The sequence below is a fragment of the Dasypus novemcinctus genome, chromosome 29, assembly GCF_030445035.2.
Source record: "Dasypus novemcinctus isolate mDasNov1 chromosome 29, mDasNov1.1.hap2, whole genome shotgun sequence".
Classification (NCBI taxonomy): Eukaryota; Metazoa; Chordata; class Mammalia; order Cingulata; family Dasypodidae; genus Dasypus; species Dasypus novemcinctus.
This window is the reverse complement of record NC_080701.1, coordinates 18,403,251-18,424,816: the sequence shown is the minus strand read 5'-3', so window position 1 is coordinate 18,424,816 and position 21,566 is coordinate 18,403,251. Positions and strand designations below refer to the sequence as shown.

Here is a 21,566-nt window from a genome sequence, read left to right as displayed (position 1 = left end):
GGAACATGAGTCTGTTTCTCTTGGAGGAACATTAAAAGCTTCTTTTCCATATGGCCTTTAGGATGGACACCTGCCACTTGCAAACCATCTACAGCTTGTTCATGGCTACACTTGTCCCAGGGCTGGCTGTTTGTAGCTTCATATTAGCGGACAGTTTCACGACTCATTGACTTCAGTGGAATGAAGCCCAAACATTCACCACTGTACCGTGTGGGGTCCCCCTGGCTTCACTGCAGGGGCTCTTCAAATTTCACACCCTGCATTAAGTATTCTGGGCCAGAACCAGAGAGTGGGATTTGGGCTTTATCCTATTTTGCCTCCAAAGACCTATGTCATTCTCTCACCCTATGTATTCATTCTCCTTAGAAGAGTCACGAAAGCTGTGCTTTGGAAGTGACAGTTTTGCATCTGTTTTTATTATTGAAAGGTTAGGGCTGTGCTTTTGGGGCTCTAGACTGCAGAGCCAAGAGTGCTTCATTTGGTGAGATCACTCTTAGGGCCTGCCTCCGCAGCACGTTTGCAGTGTGGACTCGTCTTCTACCCTCTCTTTTTTCCTCCCTTCTTCCTTCACCCCCCAAAGAAAACTGACACTGGGACTCCTTTCCCTGTCATGAATTCTCAACAGTTATTCCAAGAGTGATGAAGAAGCTGTCTTGTGGCTCTCCTCTGCCCTCTGGCCATTTCACTATTCCTTGGCATCCAGTGAAGAAGGTGAGCAGAGGGATTGGAAGGAGATGCCCTCAATGGGAAATGACCCTGCTTCTCCTTAGGGGGCTTGTTTGAAAGACTTGGTAGAAAAACAAGCCATGGAGTTTTGAGGAATTCCATTTGTTCAAGATTTTTATACCATCACCCATTAACACCTAGATTCAAAGTAAGACTGAACTTTTTAAAAAAAAGATTCTATTTATTTTATTTCCCCACCCTCATTGTTTGCACTCTCTGTCTGCTCGTCTTTTTAGGAGACACCAGGTAGTGAACCTGGGACCTCCCATGTGGGAGAGAGGTGCTCGATCTCTTGAGCCACATCCACTCCCTGCTTTGTTGTGTCTCTCAATGTTTTTCTTCTGTGTCTCCTTATTGCATCATCTTGTTGTGTCAGCTTATTGTACCAGCTTGCCTTCTCCAGGAGGCACCTGGAACCGAACCCGGGGCCTCACATATGGTAGGTGGGAGCTCAAAAGCTTGAACCACATCCACTTCCCCTGAAATTTTTTACTAGATGACAATAGGAAATATGTTACTCTGGAAGTGCTTACAAATTTTTAAACAGGTACACTATGAGGGAGGGTCTTGGGAAAAACAGTAAGATGTCATTTACCTGCTGCGTTCCATCTTGGTAGCCTTTCTTCCATTTGGCTGCTTCTCATCTACCCACCCTTCCTAAGCTCATGTATTTTATCCAGTAGTTCCCATAGCAACTTGGTCACCCTGGCTCTGTTTCCACAAGGGTTTCTGGAGTGTGAAAATCATGAGACCTAGAAGTATTATCTAGTAGCGCAGTTTCAGGGACTAGGTGAGACCTGAGAGAAAAGACAGGAAACCTCCAGAAAGTCAACCATCTAGCCTGTTTTCTCTTAAGACCAGCTTTAAACTCAATGATGCTTCTTCCTATCAATTCTGTTCATTATAAGGCAAGTTTTTAGGGTCATGTGTGCTATTCTATGAAACAGTTCATGTCATTCATCCACAGACTATTCAATTTCTTCTTAGTAGATATCACCATCTAGGTGCTGTTTAATTGTAATTAGAAAATAAAGATGGACCACGTACATGTACATGCTTTGGAAATTTCGATAGGGGAAAATATTCCTAGCTGGAGCAGTTAGATGATATTTTTCCATTGCTGGCTACCATCTAGCCTACACTTCCAATTCTTCCTTTCGCAGCCCCACCCAACTATCTATCACAAGGAGCCAAGAGCATTGACATGGAAAGCTATCGCAGCTGAATTTATAGAATTAATATACAATCTCATTTTGGGAATAGAGTAAATACAGATCTGAGTTATATTCAAAGTTTGTTTACAGAATCCATAATGGCACCTGTTTTCTGTGGCATTCTTTGCTCTGTAGCTTACTTAGCATCATCAATATGCCAGTGAAGTCGCAAGGTCACCTGTGTTGTCAGCCTTAAAGCTCATGGATTGCTAAGCTTTTATCTTTATATTCCCTATCTTTTCTTCCCCATCCATATCTTGGTGGAAGCTTGTTGAACAAAAAAGGCAGATGCTCATTGGTGACATTTGCATTTACTAAAAAGAGAGTACGAGAGCACTTTCACAGGCAATAAAATAAAAACCACAGTTTCTTCCACTCCCTTTGAAAGTTCTTTTTTCATGATTTGAAGGCTCTTGTTTTACCAGTTTTTTAATGCTTTTGGAAATGGAAAGGAGGGTAAAGAGGTAAGAGTTGTCATGAGATCAAGGCTGGTGAGTTCTCTGTAGGAAGGAAGACATCGTTATGTGCTTCGTGAGCATCTTTCTGTTATGATCCCAGAGTTGACCAAATCTCAAGCTATGGAATAACTTTTTTATCTGATAATATTGGCATAATGACAATTTTAAATTTCTCTCTTTTGACTCACACTGATCATTAGTTCCACACGATATTATTTTTTACCATAAGAGAACAAAAACAGTGATTTGGATCACACAACAGTGATGTTGTAGGGGTTACATCTGACCCCGCCCTGCCAGACGTGTTACATATGTTACTTTCCATGAGGGAAAAGTTATGCTTTTGTAAAGTAATTAAAACATAAGAGGAACTTGATGAATTAATGAGAGTTGGCTAAGATGGTACAAGGTGGCTTTAAATGGTGTCCCCTAAATACCTTGATGGCCATCTCTGCTGGAACCAGACCAGCCTCAAGGAAAAGACCCTGTACTGTTCCACTTTTGAAGTGGTTAGGACACAGAGCTGAAGGAGGTGACTCGCTCTACCTGTTACCCTGCCTGAATCAATAAAATCCTATAGACGTTTTGCTAAATGAAGGCAGGGGTCTACAAACTAGACCATAGGTCAAATCTGGCGTGTCACCAGTTTTTTTTTTGTAAATAAAGTTTATTGAAACATAGGGATGCCCATTTGTGTATATATTTTCTTTGGCTGCTCTCACCCTATCACAGCAGAGTTGAATAGTTATTGAGTAGTTACGATAGAAACTACATGGCTTACACTATTTACTATTTGGCACAGAAAAATATGCTGACCTCTGGTTTAAATGATTTCCACTATACAGTTAGACCACTTTTGGAGAGTAAAACTAGAGAATAAAGAGGGTAGGACATGCTGCTCACTGAGGCTGAATGTGTTAATGAAATAAGGTTTAAATTTAGAAGTCGATTATATGTATTCATGCTATTCTAGTTTGCTATTAATTGTGAAAATTTCAAGGTTAGTGACTAACACTTAATGAAAATCTGCCATATTCTGGGTACTGGGTTAGAAACTTCTCATAAAGTAGGGCATTTAAGTTACTTATGTCAAGAAAATTTAGGCTTCCCTGAAGATGGGGTTTTAGTGGGAAACAAAAACAAAAAAATAAACACAAGCAAACTGGCACACCAACTGCTCAAGTTTCATGACCCAGGAAACTGAAGTCGTATTCTGCTCCAGCACAATCATTTACTTCTCATTAGTGCCTGGGCACTAAATGAAACTTATGTCTCCCAGTATGAACTGCATTCTCTAGTATGTTAGGCCCTAAGTTGACTTTGGAGGGATTCGTTTTATTTTGCTTATGTGTCCCGCAATTGGAGAATAAAATGGAACAAGGCAGGAATCTGCACACACTCATTCAGCAAATGAATGTCAGCATTCAAGGGTTCATAGGTAATTTGTGGCAATTTTTTTTTCTAAATTATAAAAATAATATGCTCCTAGAGCCAGAAGTCTGATAGTGTTAATATGATTCAAATTCCTTAAATTGAATTTGAAGAAAAAGAAACAGAGGATGGTAAGTGACTTGTTTAGGTACACTGGTATTTGATAGTAGAGCTAGAACTAATGCTTGCTTTCACCAAAGTATGTTCCCTGGGTTCATTTTTTATTCTTGTCCCAAATTTGATCTGAAAGTGAACTTGACACGGTCATGGAGACATCTTATCCTTCGTCAAAGTTGCTGGGAAATATTCAAACTAATTATTTTTCCTGTACACTCATACATTTTTGCATGCCTTCATTTTGAATATATGCCTTCCCAAGAATGTATTCTTTTGGGTCCTGCCTGTCTCTGTAAATTCATTTTTCTCTCGCAGTAACGTCTCGTCTCTTGACTCTCCTTTCTGAGCCTGACTGCTTTCTAGTTGGGCCCTTTGTTCTTGGATTTGGGATCCCTTTTGAAACAGAATGGCTCTCTATTCTTTCTTGGCAGACATCTACCTCCCTTTCAGTGAAGAAAGAGTCAGGTAGGAAGTCTATGAAAATGAACAAAAAATGGTAATGACAGAGCAAGCCAAACAGTAAGAAAATAAGGCTTTGCCTCAAAAGAAAAAAATGATAATAATACCAAAGGAAAGGGAAATAAAATGGTTCTGGCAATAACTTGTTCTTGTTTTCATTCATTTTGGGGTATAAGGTGGTGGAGGGAAGAGTGGTGAGAGATTTTATCTGTCAGTGCCTCCTCCCTGCTAGCTACCCCTTAAGATGAGCCCAAATCTGTCTGCCCCATCACTGATGCCCTGGAAAGTCTCACCACTGTTTTTTTCTCATCTAAAGGAATAAAGCAGCTCTCTCTATGCTCAGCTCAACTTCAAGATTAGCACAGTAACAAGTAGCGTCAGTTTGAGCAACATGCTAAGTTGGCACCTTTTGCTTACTTAATATCCTCTGGCTTCCTTTTTATATTCAGGATCTCACTTTTGCAGGCTGAATATGTGCCAATTAGGGGATAAATTATGGTTAAGGTTACCTGTTGGTGGGGTGGGATGTGAGTACATTTGCTGCTTTGCTGCTATACCACTAGCTTAAGAATACCTGTGATCTGACTGCTCAAAAGTACCAAGATGCACAGTCTAAGCCCCATTTGAATAACCCAGTAAGTGAACTTGGACATGGTGCCAGGACTAATGTTTGACTTTTCCATACTGTCTCCATCGGCAGAGTGGGGTGGCAGGAAAGCACACACCATGTTACATTCCTACTCTTCGCCCACTTACTTAGCCCAGCTGCACAGGAAACTTGGGCAGAGGATTCTATAAACTTATCAAGGCCCACTTTATTTCTTATCAAAGCTCTCTTGGTAAAACCCTTTCAATGGTGCCCCAGTTACCTGTTGATGCTGTTTTTCTGTGCTAACATCTGCCAGTCCTTGCCTTTGGCATTGGGGGTATCAAATGTAGCACAAATCCGCTGTCTGATGGAGTAGGGAATTTTGAAGGCTTTGGGACCAGTCTGTGCAGGGAAAGTGCTGTCCTCTTGTGCAAAGAATGTGATGGTTTCTCTGTCACTCTGTAAACAGAATGAGGAAAGTGTGATCAGATCCAATTGACAGCATTAACGATCAACACTTTTACATATGTATAAAAATCATCCGTGTTCACATGCATGCACAGAATGCCTGCCTGCTGTGGTAGACCTCTAAAATAGATAGACAGATTCCCCTATCCTCTAAAATAGTGAAAAAAAATTCTAGTAACTAATAAATCTTGTGTTACTGGAACTTAACGACAGCTTTCTTCACTCAGGAGTCACAATCGCTAGCTTTCAACATCTCAAAGGCAGGCAGGTGGGAGCTGGCTTAGAACCTTTTTCTGTTCAGCTCTCGGGGATAGATCTAGAATCAGTAAGAGAACAGCCTCTATGTTGACCATCTTAAAGTTTTTTCTTCCCCCCAGTCCTAAAGTTGCATGATTCTATAATAACCAGTTTGGTCTTGTTTCAGAATTTAATTGCTGTATAAAGCAGAGCCAGCCATTGGCAGAGATAACACACAGACTGCCTGTGGGGTGGCACCCAACCTGACTTGAATTTAGAGCTCTCCAGTGAGGCTGTGTTATTTCAATACATCATCACAATTAGACTATCATAGTTAATGGGAAATCATGTGCAAAAAAGAGGTCAGATTGGGGTGGCTAAGGTTGCTGGTCAATTCATGTGGACTAACAGAACTTTAAGACCTTAAAAATTATCTAGTTGAATCAATCCTGTGAGTTTGATATGTTATGTGGGAAAAGGGAATTTGTGGCCATTATTATGGTATCTAATCAGTTACTCAAGAGAGATATGATCAGGTTAGGCTGTAAGAGACCAGGCAGCGCTTGTCAGGGGGCAGTTCTCCAGGCAAACACCCTGTGGTGAACTGCTTAGAGGGCCATGTGATGACCTGAGGGCAGCCTCCAGGAGCTGAAGGCAACTACCCAATAGCAAGAAAACGGGGAAGCCAGCCCTAGAGCTTCAAGGAACTGACTTCTGCCCACAGCCTGCACAGGCCTGGAACAGGGCCCTGACCTCCACAGGAGACCTCAGCCCTGGCCGATACCTTGAGTTCAGCTTTGCTGAGATCCAGATTCCAGCTCAGCTGGGCCTGGATTTCTGACTGACAACAACTGTGAGGTAGTAAATGGGTGGTGGTTTAAACTGCTAAATTTGTGGTAATGGGTTATGCAGCAGCAGGAAATCAAACAAGAGGAATTCAAGCATCAGATCTGCCTTTGGGTTTGGGAACTAGTTAGAACTGTTTAAACCCTGAGAAGCTATTTTTCTCTTCAGGAACTGGAGCCTCTGCCCTCCTTCATCCATGCCCTGATGTTTCTTCCAACACTTCCGTGTCTTCCTGCTGCGGCCCTTTTCGGGGGTGCTCCAGGGTCACACAGCTATCCACTAAAAGACTTGGTGGGTCTAATTCCTTCAAAAACATACTAAATGAGGAAACTTGGTCATGCAGATTTTTTATCAATGACTGATAATGTTGTCTGTATCCATTTGACATCAGTGTATTTTGATGGCTGTGTTTCGAAACACAAGGTCTTTAGTTAGCATTTCCAAAAGCATACCTTACAAGATGTTCCAAGAATGAGCAGTCCCATGGTCAAATACATCTGAGAAATGCTGCATCTTATATCCTTTTCTTGGAAATTTGAAATACACATTAGCATATTAAATAGATTCTACTTACTGGCTTTAGTTCTATTTCCTAGAATATTATAGAAAAAAAATGCTCACCAAAGCTCTCCAGGTATTTGAAGTCAGCATGGTCTAATAGAAAAAGGATGGTTTTTAGTATTAGGAAGACCTTGCTCTGGAGTAGTTTAAATCTACACCTTTTAAGGCTTAGTGACCTTGGATGCTACATGACACCGATGAGCCTCACTTTCCTAAACAATTTTATGAATGTTTAATACCAGAAAGGACACAGAATTTGGTAAAATTTACCCTAATAGTTGTGACATAGCTGAATTCTGATGTGTTAGTACATAAACCAGTACTGAGTTCACTATACTGCCTTGCTTCAAACAAGTACAGGGAAGCCCTCTGAGTGCATTCAGGCTTCATGGAGGAGGCCTTTGAGTTGGACTTGAGAGATGGGTAGGCACTGACTGAATAAAAACTGGGTGCATAGATGGTTATTCTAGGCAGAGTGGACAATTCTCTACTGTTATATTGGGTAGTTATAAAGTAAACCAACTCAGGCTTGCTACTGTATAAAAACAGGTTACAAGATACATCCTTTTTTATCATGGTTTATAAAATTTTCTTCTAGCCTCTAAAAATGCAAATCAAGTTAGACTTGCTTCCTTGAATACTTCCCGACTTGAAAGTATGGTAGCCTCTAGGGGGTTGGGGGAATTCTTTCCACGTCAACATGGTAACTGTCATTGTAAAATGCCACCAAAGGATGTTAACCAGAAAAAAGGTGGCTTGCCAATGAAACTGAAAACACTGAAAGCATTCATGCCAAAGGGTCTCAAGAGACAGAGAGTTGGCTCCTGAAAGCTCTCATGGTACCTGTGAATTGTCAGCCAAGCCCTGTCTTTTCTGTTGGCAGAAAAAACACTACCTTGTTGCCAGATACTTTTAGAAAAAGCTGGACAAAGAGGTCTTATTTGAAGGTGAATAAAATATTATGTGAAGCTGAGTCTAAAAACAAGTATTTTTCTGATATACTATAGTTTAATAAATGGGCTCCCATTTCACTCATAAAATTTCCAAATTTAAATAAATTCTATGCATAAGGATGCTACTTTATGTAACATTTATGATGCATTCTAAAAGACATCTGGGCTGAGCAATAAGAATCCTGTAGATACATCACATTTTCTGATTGTTTAAATTAAATTTGCAGAGGAACAGTAGATTTTTATGCTCTGCACATCTGAGATAAGCGGCTGCTACCTGGTTAGCTTAGGAGTTGTAAATCAAATAGAAATTCCAAGTATTCCATCTATTTTATAAGAAACAGATTATCCCCTCCCCCAACTTTCACTACTTTTGAAAGAAAGATAAGAGAATTGCTTGAAGGGAAAACTGTAACTTGTGAGATTTCCTTTAAGTTGCTTCTGCTCCCCAAAAAGATGCTTGAATAATATTACATTTATAAGGAAGGATGAAATAAATTACTAGGAAATTTTTCCTTTCTTTTCAGAATTAGCAAAATTGTTTTGCTCTAGTCTCTAATTTTTAGACTGATGATACTATTGCTTTATAGAATATCACCTGGCACTAATTGTTGGGTAATTCAGTTGGTTTCAATTTAAGGAGAACCAACCTACTTCTAAAGATCAACATATTGGCCACTTTAAATAAGAGAAAGGGTATATTACCTTGATGACTGAAAAAATCTTTAAATGTGAGGATGAAATGAATTATTATATTTTATTTGAAAAACCATTTAGATAAGAGATATGAAGGGAAATGCTGGATGGGAGGATTCTGAACATAAAAGAACTAAATGCTTTAAATGAAGATGCTTACTGCATGGATTTAAATATTTACCTTCAATATCAGAATATGTTAAAAATATGCAAACTTTATACCTTTCATGGATCCAGTGTTAAATGTGTGAGACAGTATCATTAGTACAATCGTTTAAAGTAAGTCTCTGAGTCTAAATATGCAGGGGTGTGTGTGTGTGTGCGTGTGTGTGTTTTGGAAAAGATGTAAACAATACAGAAAAAAATAAAAAGACTTTTCAAAGATGTCTCTTGAAAGCTTCAAAAGGCTTAGTGCTGTGTTATTAATGTTGATTTTAATCAATGAAACTGTTATTAACTTATTCAAACCACCTAGAGTCAGTCACTTTCAGCCTAGTGGTCACGAAGTGGGATGTACTTTAATCATTTAATTATAATTCCTACTCATTGATTAATATAGATCCACCTCTAGAAAGTATCCTGCCCAGGAAACAGGAACTTGTCAGAGCTCTCTGTATCTTCACTTTACCACCAAAACCAACCAGGTCATTTTTGGGGATGGGGGTGGAGAAGAGGATGGATTTTTTTTTTTTTTTAACTTTTAAAAAAATTGAAATATATCACTCATACATAAACACACATAAATAATGAATGCATAATAGTTGTGAACTTACAAAACAAACATATAACATCAAATAAACATATATAACATCTCACCCTACCACCAATAACTTGCATTGTTTTTAATCCTTTTTAACTAATGATGAAAGAACATTGTCAAAATAGTACTACTAAACAAAGTATTTTTCCCCTAACCAATCCCATTATTGTTAAGGAGGATGGATTTTATTCCCCAGATTTATCACCAGACGGATCCTTTTCCCAGGAGTCAGGTATTCCCAGGATTGGTGGACCATGAATGATCATTCAATCAAGGCATCCATTTGCAGGTCGAGCCACAGGTAGGAAATCTATTATGTCCTTGAAGATCTATAGTACAAATGTGCTCTAGTCTATCATACAATGGTTGCCTCCAATCCTTCTCAGTCTGGAAGAAAGAACTTCGCAATTTTCATATACTCAGTGACGAAATTGTTGGTGCTGCTGTGTTGTTAGTCATTAATAACTGAGCCTCTGGCCCTCAGTTAAGACTCTAATGAATTAAACTGTCTTGATTAGGATCCCAGAGCATTTTAGTAGGGTAGTCAAGACTTTTGCTCTTAAAGGCAGGTGTCTTAATTTGGTCATCTGGCTCCCATCTAACTCCATGACCTTGGGTTCGAAGGTTGACCTCTTTGAGACTGTAATATCATGTACAATTGTGATAGTAATCATACTGAGTCCACAGAGTTGTGATGGTTAAATGTGAAAGCACATTGGACAGTACCTGACAGACAATGCTTTTCAAAGGTTATTAGCTTTCTTCTGACATAGAAAATAACAAATTAGACTTGTCTAAGAAAAGCAGTTCATTACAAAGCAATGGAGACACACTGGGGTCAATTCCTGCAGTAACACTCAAAGCCATTAGTAAAGTGACACATGACAGGGTCAAAAAGGGTTAATGAAACTTGTAAAATGCAGTTGCCTAAGAATTGGGTGAATATAACCCAACACTGAATATCTAAATATTATTTTGATTCTTGCCTCCTATTATCAAGATATACTGTGTTGGCCATTTTCTTTAAGGTATTTCCAAGTGACTCTAAAACTGTGAAATATTAGAAAAGGAACTGGAGAATTAAGGTTAAGATTGGGTTTATTATAGCTAAATTTCCTCCCATGCACTTCAGGAATTTATTTAAGCACAGAGCAAAGGTACCAGGATACACTAACTCTATCACATTCCTCTTTATATGAATATCCTATAATAGCAAGTTGCTCCCCAATATCTAGATACCTTTAAAAAAAAACCAAAACTTTTAAAACCTGGAATTCTTTTGTTGACCTGTTAACAGACATTTAAAGGCAATCTGTATCAGAGACCACCTACCTTCTTTCTATTCTGCTTTTCCATGCTTGCTTCTGAGTTCTAGCTCTTCTTGGATTTTTCTTTTGTGTTTTTTATTTTTTTAATTTTAAAACCCTTCTACATTTTTATTTTACTTTGAAGTGTATTGTATTAAATATGCCATGACTGTTCAAGAAAGAGGCTCTAAAAATATCCTACCCTCAGTTTCAGAATCTACCTTCACTATCAAAACTACTTTAGTACATAACGCTAATTGGCAATAATGAATGCAAATACTGTATAAACATGTCAGTTAAGACAGCTATCAATTTTGAGGCACAATCCTTTGCAAAGCCAGCTACTCTTCAGAAAAACTGGGGAATTAGTGATACCCACTTTGCATAAACAATGAATTGAAATGAGAAAAATGAGAGGTGGTAACGCTACAAGTCTACAAATTTAAAACCTAAAACTGAGTTGTAAGTATATAAATGTGCTAAACCTTCTACCAAGCTTAGCTTAATAGGAAATATCTATCCATCCATCATCTATCCTTAGATGTTCAATAAAACATGCGTGTTATCTACATGAGCCAGGGATTATCTCAAAATTGCTAAGCAAAAGCACCACACCCCTCCCTGACTCTACCCCTCGGCTACTCTCTCCCTCTTCCCCAAGTAACCACTGAGAAGGGATTGCCATTGTCTACTCTATAGACTCAAGTCCAAAGTCATGAAGCCATTCCGTGGTTTAGGGAAAACCAGAGCCATGGCAGAGGCTGTTCTCCTTTGGCTTTTCATTTTAACTGTGCCCTTCCATGTGATCTTGGACGAGGTCCTTCACATCCCTGCACTTCCATCTTAGTTTCTAGAATGAGATTAATATTTACCCTGCCCACCTTACATTCCTGTATTGAGGAACCTAGGCTTAATGAAATATGGATGTGCAGAACCCTGAGCTTGGGGGGTATGGGGACTGATAACACTGCCAGGTGCCAAGGGCATGATGAGCACATAACACAAATGGGGCAAGTGCTTCCCAGAAAACCTGTCAGAACCAGCAGAAAAAGAGACCCATGGTAACTTGGTGCCTCTTTATGGTATGTGTCTCAACTGTACCATCTGAAACCAGCCAATAATGAATCTCAGCTGGTATTCCAAGCCTGCTGTGGGCTCTGAGGCTATTTGTGGCTTTGTGTATAAAAGGCCTATACCAACTGCCTCCCCAAAGGTCTCTGTGCTGATGGGTTGTTTTGCTGCCCTGCAGTAAGCTCAGCTCAGTGTTCACTTAGCGTCAGAAAAAGCCTTCAGTTTTCCTTATCAGTAATGAGCATTAAAGGAGTTAATGCCTTTTGTAGCTCTTTTGGAACCGCTATGGCATGGCTGAGATAGGTCTAGTGTTGTTATTTCACTGTCATTTAGAAACAGGGTCAAACCGCCTGCAGATGAGGACTCACCTCTAGGATTGATGTCTGCACTTGGAGGATCTGTTCATGGCCTTTGAGCTGCCGGATGCAGATTTTGCAGGACAGCTGGGTGGTGGTGGGCGTGTAGCGCTCCAGGGAGAAGGCACAGTGCAGAGGCTGCCGGTTACTGCACCACACGCGGGAGAACGGGACTTCCTGCAGGGGACATGGGGGAGAGAAGAGGGCAACGGTGGGCAGAGCCCAGCTGAGATGAGTGAAGGTCAGGAGAGGCTTAATCACAATAACGATGATCACAGCAGAGATAATGCCTAAGTGACTCTGGTGGAATTATAAAAGAATGTTCCAGCATATGCCAAACAGCATGAAAGGAAGTAATGTCACTTCCAACTGATAGCGTTTTAATTCCAAAACCACACTGCAAGGGCTCAGATTGCACTTGGTGACACACACAATTAGAATACCATCTCAAAATTATCATTTTTGTCCATTAGAAAATATCTCTCCTTTAAAAGATTTCTATGAGCCATTCTCCTTTTTAAAGCCTGGGGTAAGATGATATCATCTCACTTAAATGAAAATTATGCTAAGGAACTGACTGACCAAAACTTATCACCATACCACAAACTCATGAAGAAAATTCTTAAAATACTGCTAACATAGGAAGCAAAACGATTAATCCTTACAGCAAAATCACATGCACAGAGGCACTCCCCAGAGAGGAAAACAAACACACCAGGCCACCGCAGAGTAGTCTAGTTTGCCAACTTCTCATTCATTCAGTTCATCCATTCCATACTTACATATATGGTGCCAGCTAATATGCCAGATGCTATACTAGGCACCAGATAATAAGAAATTAGGTATGGTCCCTATTCTCAAGGTACTTATAGATAATTAAGTGACAAAAGTAATTTTGTACTAAATGCGGAAAAAGGGAATTATAAAATACGTACTGATGACTTTTTTCCCCAGTATGAGCCAGTGTTTGCCTCTGACTGGGCTGTGCTCGGGCACGTGGCTTTACAATACTGTGAAGCACAAGTCAGTCATCGATATTCTTACAAGTAGTGAAGTCTGTCCTTCCCATTTAAATCTGGCTGAGGCCCTTGACAATGACCATGTACACCCAGTCTCTAGGAATTTTCACCTTCTAGTAATTTCTTTTTCTCATCTTATTAATTTGCTCCTTTATCTCTTGTTATAAATATAATTTCCTTGATTACTAAAACTGAAAGGTAGCAATAGACCTAAAAGTCTGAATGTTTGGTGCTCTGATGTGCATCTGGTGATGAAGCCATCAGGGCTTCTAAGACCAAGGGCCAGGATTAAAATTCTACCTGTACACTTTGAGTTGCCCAGTTGCTCCTGTGCTCTGATTTGCACATCTGTTTGCACACATTGCTTCCTAATTTTCTCTATAGAAATTCCCACAGATTCTGAGCAAGGAGTGGTGGGTTTTAGGTTGTTGTATACTCGAAGAGAGGAGACCCAGGTTTAAGGGGTATAAGGACAATATCAAACCTTCCCCCATACCATGCATCTCAGCAACAAAAACTGAATCCTGAACCAAAGAAAGGCAGTTTTCCTTTGCCATTTCCAGAAGTAGAGAAAAGGACTCAAAGAAAGCCTATATACATGACACAATGATGCATTTCATTAACTTTATTTCAGTGCAAGATGGCGTGTGCTAGTACCCAACATTGGCTTTGCCATTTTCAGTTCTCCCTTATGTGGCAGGGGCTGGAAGCCTAAAAATTATGTTTCACAGACCCCGTCACCAAGCAGGGTTCACGTGTCACTTCTGCCAATGAGAGGCACTCATGCTGGAGTTGGAAGGTAGAAGAGAAGCAAAGGCTCTCACTACTCCTTAACATCAGCAGGCAGACCCAAAGGCTTTGGAAGGTAGTGCACGGGAGGTTTCAGGGACTTCTAGACATTCTCCTGAAAATCATCTGCTTCTGTACTATCACAGCTTCCTGAAATTCCTGAACTTACTCATTTCCTAATATCATTAGTGGCATTCTCTGACCTTGGCTCCCCCAGTGCCTCCAAAGGTTTTGTACAAGTGCATTAATCCCTTGGTTAAATTTCTGCCTGCTTTAAGCATCTTGTGTTTCTATGTTCCTGACCAAAACAATTCTTTAATGAAATTCCAGTGGACTTGAAGAAATTTTCTTAAAAACTGATATGAACTGGGTAACAAAGGTGACACTAGTGGTTCCGACAGGGATGTTGTCATCTAGGGGAAACCCTGGGAGATGCACTAAGCTAATGGTCCCCAAGTAAGCCTTTGGGTGAAGCCCAAGGGCTCACACAACTAGCAAGACAGCACAGTTCCATTTTATGGAACCTCCTTCCCACTCTCTTCCTGTACAAAAAGTTTTCCTTAGAATCTCCCATTTCCCTCGTAGTAGTACACGCTGAAGCAGAGGGCAGTTCTGATTGGTGTAGCCTAAGAGCAAGCTTTAGAGAAAGTAATTTTCTCTAAAACACTCAGAAGTTCCTTTTCACCTGTACCAAATTTAATTGCATAAAAGAAATAATATACATGTACAAAGGCTGCCCTTTCTGTTGCCTCATCTAGCCCTCTCTCCTCCTGAACCTTCTTCCATTTTATAAACCATGAGTACCCTTTGCTTCATACCTCAGGCTTCTGTGCCTCTTTCTCTGCCTAGTGAGCTCTTTTAATATCTCAACTGCCCCCAAATGCCCATGTGCCATTTCTCAGTGAAGAACTCCAGAAGCTACATCTCTGCCATTTATCTCATTATCATCCATCCCAGACATTATCCCCCTAAGCACTGCAAATTTATCTGGGCTTTGCTTTCTCTGGCAGCTTTACCAATTGAAAACTGATTATCACCATCTCCTTCCAATTTCATTGCTCTGCCATTTTCCTATCTCTGTTAATGGTTCACTTCTCTCTCCTCATTGGAGCAAAATGTAATAACTTACTCATTGGTCTTTCTACCTTCACTCTACTATACAGCGCGATCAAGGGAGGTTGGGTCTTGAAGCTGGAGAGAAAAACCAAGAATGTTTGGGTGGTACTGTTCAGGGCCTAGCATTACGGTTTCTCATTTATCTTTAATCATGAGCAGGGGTCACTGATGTGACCAGATCGCCTGGGAACTCTGCTTAAATCACATGACTCCTTTCCTCAGAGAACCATATCGGCCCCTGTTGCCTGCCATGCTGAACGGAGCCCTCTGCCTGGCTTTCAGTGGTTTCCACCACCTGCTGCTCTGTTCTTGCTCAGCATTCTTATCTTGATTAGCCCTCAAATAAGCTCTTACCGGAAAAAAAAAAAAAAAAAATTCCAGTATACTTCTGTAGAAACTTGCACCACCCCATTCAATGCAAGTAACTATAATACAGGGCTCTGTAGTTAAGGGGCACTGTTGCTTAACTAAACTGGAAGATTTTGTTTTCTAAAACTGAACGTTGAGTCATAACACTGTAGTGCAATTTCTTGGACTTCAGAGACAGAAATAACTTAATCCAAGGTCTAATTCTTAAGCACTGTTTGAATCCCAGTAATGCTTATCTTCATAAAAATATGGCATTGCCCACTTATTTAAAAGCCTTTTCTCTAGTATCACTTGCTGAATTCCCTGTATTTTCCCCTAAAATCACTGAAGAATGGTAAAAGATTAATGCCCACCGGAAAGATAATTTTTCTTTGCAGAAAACTTGAGAATCAGCAAAGAACCCCTCTCTCTTCTCTTTCCAATCCACCACACACAATCAAACCATTATAAAAATCTGATTTTAAGTCAGTATCAAAAGAGTATTTTTTAGTTGTTGACTTGAGTAGCAGCTGCAAATAGTGCTCAACAAAACATTTAAAATAATAGAATTAGAAACATTGTGATTAGTATGTTTTCAGGGCAATCATCTTTGCTTCCATTTATTTAAAAACAAAACAAAACAAAACAAGATGCTCACTGAGCTGAGAGGAATTATGGAGAAAGTAATGTAGTAGGACAAAGTGTAGCAAAGTTATGGGTGTTTAAAGAATTCCGGAAATGTTTTCGTTTTGATTCCCATTATAATTAGGTTCCTAGCAGATGGAGAGAATGTAAATCATTTCCTAGCAGGAGACAGACACTGGGTTCTCCAAGATACATAGCACGTTGAAAGAGACAGCTGCTTGATCCTAGGGAGGTGGCAGCCTGACTTTGTGCTTTGTTGGATTTAAAAAATAAATTAATATTTTATTGTAGACTGTTGATGACAGCTTCTCCACTGTGACTCCATCCCACAGTCAACAAGGAATAGAGGGAAACGTGGTTAAGTAGCTCTCTGGCCCAGTAACCTATTTAAAGCAGAGTCATAGTTCTCCGAGAGGGTTGCTAAGTCAAAGGAGGGGACACAATTCCTAACTGTGGTGGAGTCTAGCCTGAGAAGACAATAGGGAAGAGTTAATTATTTGGGGAGGGGGAGGGAGCATTGAAGGTTTCGGTTTTTCTTTGTCATCAGATCTCCTAAGAAATCACACTGCCTCCCCTGTTCTCTCATTCTACCATGTCAGGCTTCGTAAGCAACGCAGACTGCAGCGCAGCATTCCCCAAAGTTTAATCCCCCAGAACCTAAACCGATTTAAAGTCCAGCTGGTCCTGCTGCACGTAGGCTTTCATCATATATTAATAGCTCCAGAACCAAACTTGAAGTCATACCATTCTAAAAACATTTCTCCTATAGGTTTTTATTTTAAAGATTTATTTATTTCTCTCCCCTTCCCCCCCACCCTGGTTGTCTGTTCTCTGTGTCTATTTGCTGCATGTTCTTCTTTGTCCGCTTCTGTTGTTGTCAGCGGCACGGGAATCTGTGTTTCTTTTTGTTGCGTCATCTTGCTGCAGCGCAGTGTGTGTGCAGCGCCATTCCTGGGCAGGCTGCACTTCCTTTCGCCCTGGGCGGCTCTCCTTACGGGGCGCACTCCTTACGTGTGGGACTCCCCTACGTGGGGACACCCCTGCATGGCAGGGCACTCCTTGCACGCATCAGCACTGCGCATGGGCCAGCCGCACACGGGTCAAGGAGGCCTGGGGTTTGAACCGCGGACCTACCGGACCTCCCATGTGGTAGACGGACGCCCTAACCACTGGGCCAAGTCTGCCGCCCTCTCCTATAGGTTGTTGGAGTTTGTTAGGGCAAATATTCTACAGACTGGCTACCTCCTAGGCCATGTACCTTCCTGGGGAATTCCACATTTCCCAGAAGAAAACAGGAAGATTTCCAGGGAGGGGAGAGTGTAGGTATCAGCTGGAATCTGCCGACTCCCAGAACCCTTATCTGAAGCGAGAAAGGGAAAGGAGAATGAAAAGACAAAGGGGACCCATGGTCTCCTCTGCAGTGAGCTGGAAGGTTACGGGAGGATTTACAGGTGAAAGGAACCTGCAAATGATGCCAGGAGCAGTGTGAGTTTTCTGAATCTACGGTAGGTCTCTGAGTTAACAAGAAAAAGGCCCTGTGGTTTCCTACATCTGCTCTGTGTATTGTATACTTGGTGGTCCACACAAAGTCCCAGCAGGAGGAGCACAGCGCCTCCCCGAAGCACTGGCATCTAACACCTGGGGCAAGCACAGCAAGGCTGTCCAGCGCAGCACAAGAGGCATTCCCACAAACCATGGGATTTCAGTGATGACAGGCACAAGGAAACTGGTGGCTCAAGTGGTGGACAAGAAGGAGGAATAGAGCAGGGGCTGTTGGTGGGCGAGCAAAATGCAGTGGAAATGAGAACTCATGGCAAGCCCCCTGGCACGGAGAAAATGAAATTGTTTCTCAGCCTTCCAGGACTCTTTCAGATTAGACTCAATTGCACAAGGCAAATATTTATACACGTTCGCCACCTCCAGTCCCGCGATTAAGCTTGCTGGGTTTCCTTGTGAGCCAGTGCCCTTTGGCTGTCCCCGTTACATCCTCTGAGGTTGACAGCACTTAATCCTCCAAACCTTTTCTGCTCAGGCCTCTCTTTGGAATCCCTGATGTTGGAATTATTGTGTAAGCGCTGCTGCAAGGTAATGGTCCTTTCATCGGATTTTTTTTTTTTTTATCTCCAAGCAATAAACTTAATAGTTACTTTGGACAGAGTCACTCACATTACATCCAGTGAAGTGAGGCCCTTATAACCTATAAAAATTAATACGGAGGAATTTGCATGGCTGTCAGGCCTCATTTTAACAATACCCTTATGTTCAATTTGGACCAGAAACTTTGACTATTGCTTACTGGAAAACAGAGACATGTAGCTTTTGAACATCATGAGTGGGACATTTATTCATAGAAAACTTCTCTCCATGGGAAATGTGCTGAATGTGTTGCCCCCCCCCCCCCCCAAAAAAAAAAGAAATTGTTCAGGGTCATGAGAAATGTTTTTGCTTTTTGCTGGTTGGAATGCCCTAAAACAGTACCGAGGGGCAGCTCCCCCAAGATTCTGAGCTCTCTGAAAAAGGAAATAGAAAAAGGTAACCTTGTCCAACATAGTAGCTGAAAGGGCTGCTGGTTTACCTTCCCTCTAAGTGTCACGGTGCAGTCAAGGTTAGCTCTTTGTGGTTTGGCTTGTTCACGTACTGACAGGCTGGTATAGTTTGTGTATCTTTTGTTGTTGTTAAGTGAGAACTGCAAGGATGGAGAGGTTAAAAAACCCACAGGGCTCTATGCTGAGGGCAGAACAAAGAAATGTGAAAGCCCTCTGTGATCCAGACCCATATAGATCCACCCGAAGTGTAATTCCACCGGAATTACAGAAATGTGTCACTGGAGGCACACGCAACTCTGGTTTAAGAAACTATGGCATTTTCACACAGGGTGGCTCTCATTGCAGGGCGCAGTCCTTGTGTGTGGGGCTCCCCTACGTGGAGGCCACCCCTGTGTGGCACGGCACTCCATGCGCACATCAGCACTGCGTGTGGGCCAGCTCACCACACAGGCCAAGGAGGCCCTGGGTTTGAACCCTGGACCTCCTATATGGTAGGCAGACGCTCTATCAGTGGCACCACACACACGGAGAGCTGATGCAGCAAAATGACACAACTAAAAGAGACACGGATTCCAGGTACTGCTGAGAATGCAAGTTGACACAGAAGAACACACAGCGAATGGACACAGAGAGCAGTTGGGGGAGTGGGGAAAGGGGAGAGAAATAAATAAAAAAACAAAACAAAACAAAGAAACTATGGCAGTTTAACAGGCTACTTACAATGATGATACTTATCACTGGGAATTTCATGGAATTGAGTGGCAGGGTCAGCGAGTAATGAAAACTCCCCCAAAAATGGTCTAAAGAGATTCTACATCATTCTGCAATGTATTAAAAAATAAAAAACCTAAAAACTTCCAAAAAGAGGTGGACAGTCAGTAATAAATTATCTCTCTCTCTTTCTTTATTGTTTCTAAAGACACATTCTGCTTTCTTTGTTTCTCAGTTTGTATTTCTGTCTCCCCATCTTGTCCAATTCATTTGGCAGCAAGCACTTCATATATGAGGGACAAAATCTCTTGTCCTCACCTGGCCATTGCTCTAATGCAATACTGTCACTGTTAGAAGGTTTCTCACTGACATCCAGTTCATTCATTCCTGAATAGCATTAAAACAATATCTCATAGTGAACTGACTTTAAAAAATATATATATACACCAAGAAACCACCCTTGTTCTAAGCTGTTAATTTGCCATCTTCAACCTAAATTGAGCAACAATTCAAACAGGAGAGAGGAGAAATGTCACGTTACCTGACTTGCAGGCACCTTTTTTTCCCTGTTAGAAACCTCTGAATTTATGACAATCTGTTTAACTCCTTGTGTGTAGCCAAGACTTACATTTATTTCTGTGATGGTCTTAAAATTCATACTTTTTGAGGGGTTGTGACACACTTGCTGGTTAAAGCAAAGCTGTTTGTGTTAGAGAACCATTTGGTCAGTACCTGGCATGCAGTGAATGGTTTAATTCTCCAGAGGAATGGGGGGATATCAAGGACAGAGATCTGAAGACTAAAGGTATTCCCTTTGAAATGTAGCAACTTTGGTTCTTCCAGGAGCTGTCCACCTTGATGCCTCTCATCGGAAACCACTTCCTGTAAGAGAGGGAAAAGGAAAAAAGGAGTGACAGTGAAGGACCCAGTTTCTTACAAGTTTTCTAGCTCTGATATACATGCTAAAAGCCATATTTCTCTCCCAGTTGAACCAAAAGCAAAATGGCCACAGATCTTTTTTCACATCTCCGTATCATTACAAGGGTCAGGACGAAGGACTAAAAGCTGTGTAAGCAAATCCAATGGATGTGTCATGATGATGGGAACGAGTGTTGTTGGGGGGGGAGAGGGGGGGGTGGGGGGGTGGGGTTGAATGGGACCTCACATATATATTTTTAATGTAATATTATTACAAAGTCAATAAAAAAAAATAAAATAAAAGCTGTGTAAGGGTTTGCTCAGAAGGAAGCAATTGTTCTTTATTATTTCTGTGGCTTAGACTTTTACACACACAGTGTCTTTCTTTAAAACTAAAAGAAACTGTAATCAGTTCAAGTTCCCAACTGGGTGACTATCATTGATCATTATCCAAGGATGCATTCGTATTTAACCTGACACATGATCAGATCATATTTCACAAGGAAAGTAGAAATAGCTCCCTTCCACTCTGATTCAATTGTTGTTTGCTAACACAGGCATTATCCACTATTTATTCTTTTGGCTCAAAATAAATGTGACAGAGTACATGTATCATGTTTATTTGTAGTAATGTTCATAAGAGTTATTATACCAAAAGGCCAAGAAAATGTAAGTTAGTTTTAAGTCAGAAAACAGAAATTAAATTCCTGAGGTAAACAGTTCAACACCCTTATTTCTTTCACTGAGAAGTCTTTATAATTATATCTAATGCAAGCATAAGTCACATACAGTCTATTGAATAAACCATTTAATTGATTCCAAATTTGTGGTGTTTAAAACCATACTGGAGGCCATGAAAGGACATGTGAAATAACAGAACAGATATCTTCTATAAATGTTCCACTATGGAGGTGAGATTTGCAGTGTTAAATCCACTTTTTAAATCACCGTTAATTGACTCAAATTTTCCTTGCAGAACTTGGATAAATAAGAAAACTGAAATCCTTTAATCACGTCCTATAATCATCCCAGGTTCTAAAAAAAGATTGTAAGACGTAAGACAAGTTTATAAATACAATAAAATTTCAATTTCAATTATCGAGTAAAAGCAGCTTTAGAGGTTATGTAAATCCATCTCTTGGCTATATATAGCATCATATTAATAAAACATTTCTGACTAAGAAGCTGCCCAGCTTTTATCCTTCATGTACACATAAACTATCAC

General features: G+C 40.7%; 1 protein-coding gene across 1 annotated transcript in view; it reads right to left on the bottom strand.

The window, feature by feature from the left end:
- UNC5D (unc-5 netrin receptor D) overlaps window positions 1-21,566 on the bottom strand; it is a 245,011-nt gene that overhangs the window by 12,793 nt on the left and 210,652 nt on the right. Inside the window, exons 14-16 of the mRNA XM_058289814.2 lie at window positions 20,156-20,305; window positions 12,262-12,426; window positions 5,275-5,453 (exon numbers count right to left, since the gene is read on the bottom strand). Of these exons, the coding sequence (XP_058145797.1) occupies window positions 5,275-5,453; window positions 12,262-12,426; window positions 20,156-20,305 (494 nt within the window). The remainder of the gene's footprint in view (window positions 1-5,274; window positions 5,454-12,261; window positions 12,427-20,155; window positions 20,306-21,566) is intronic.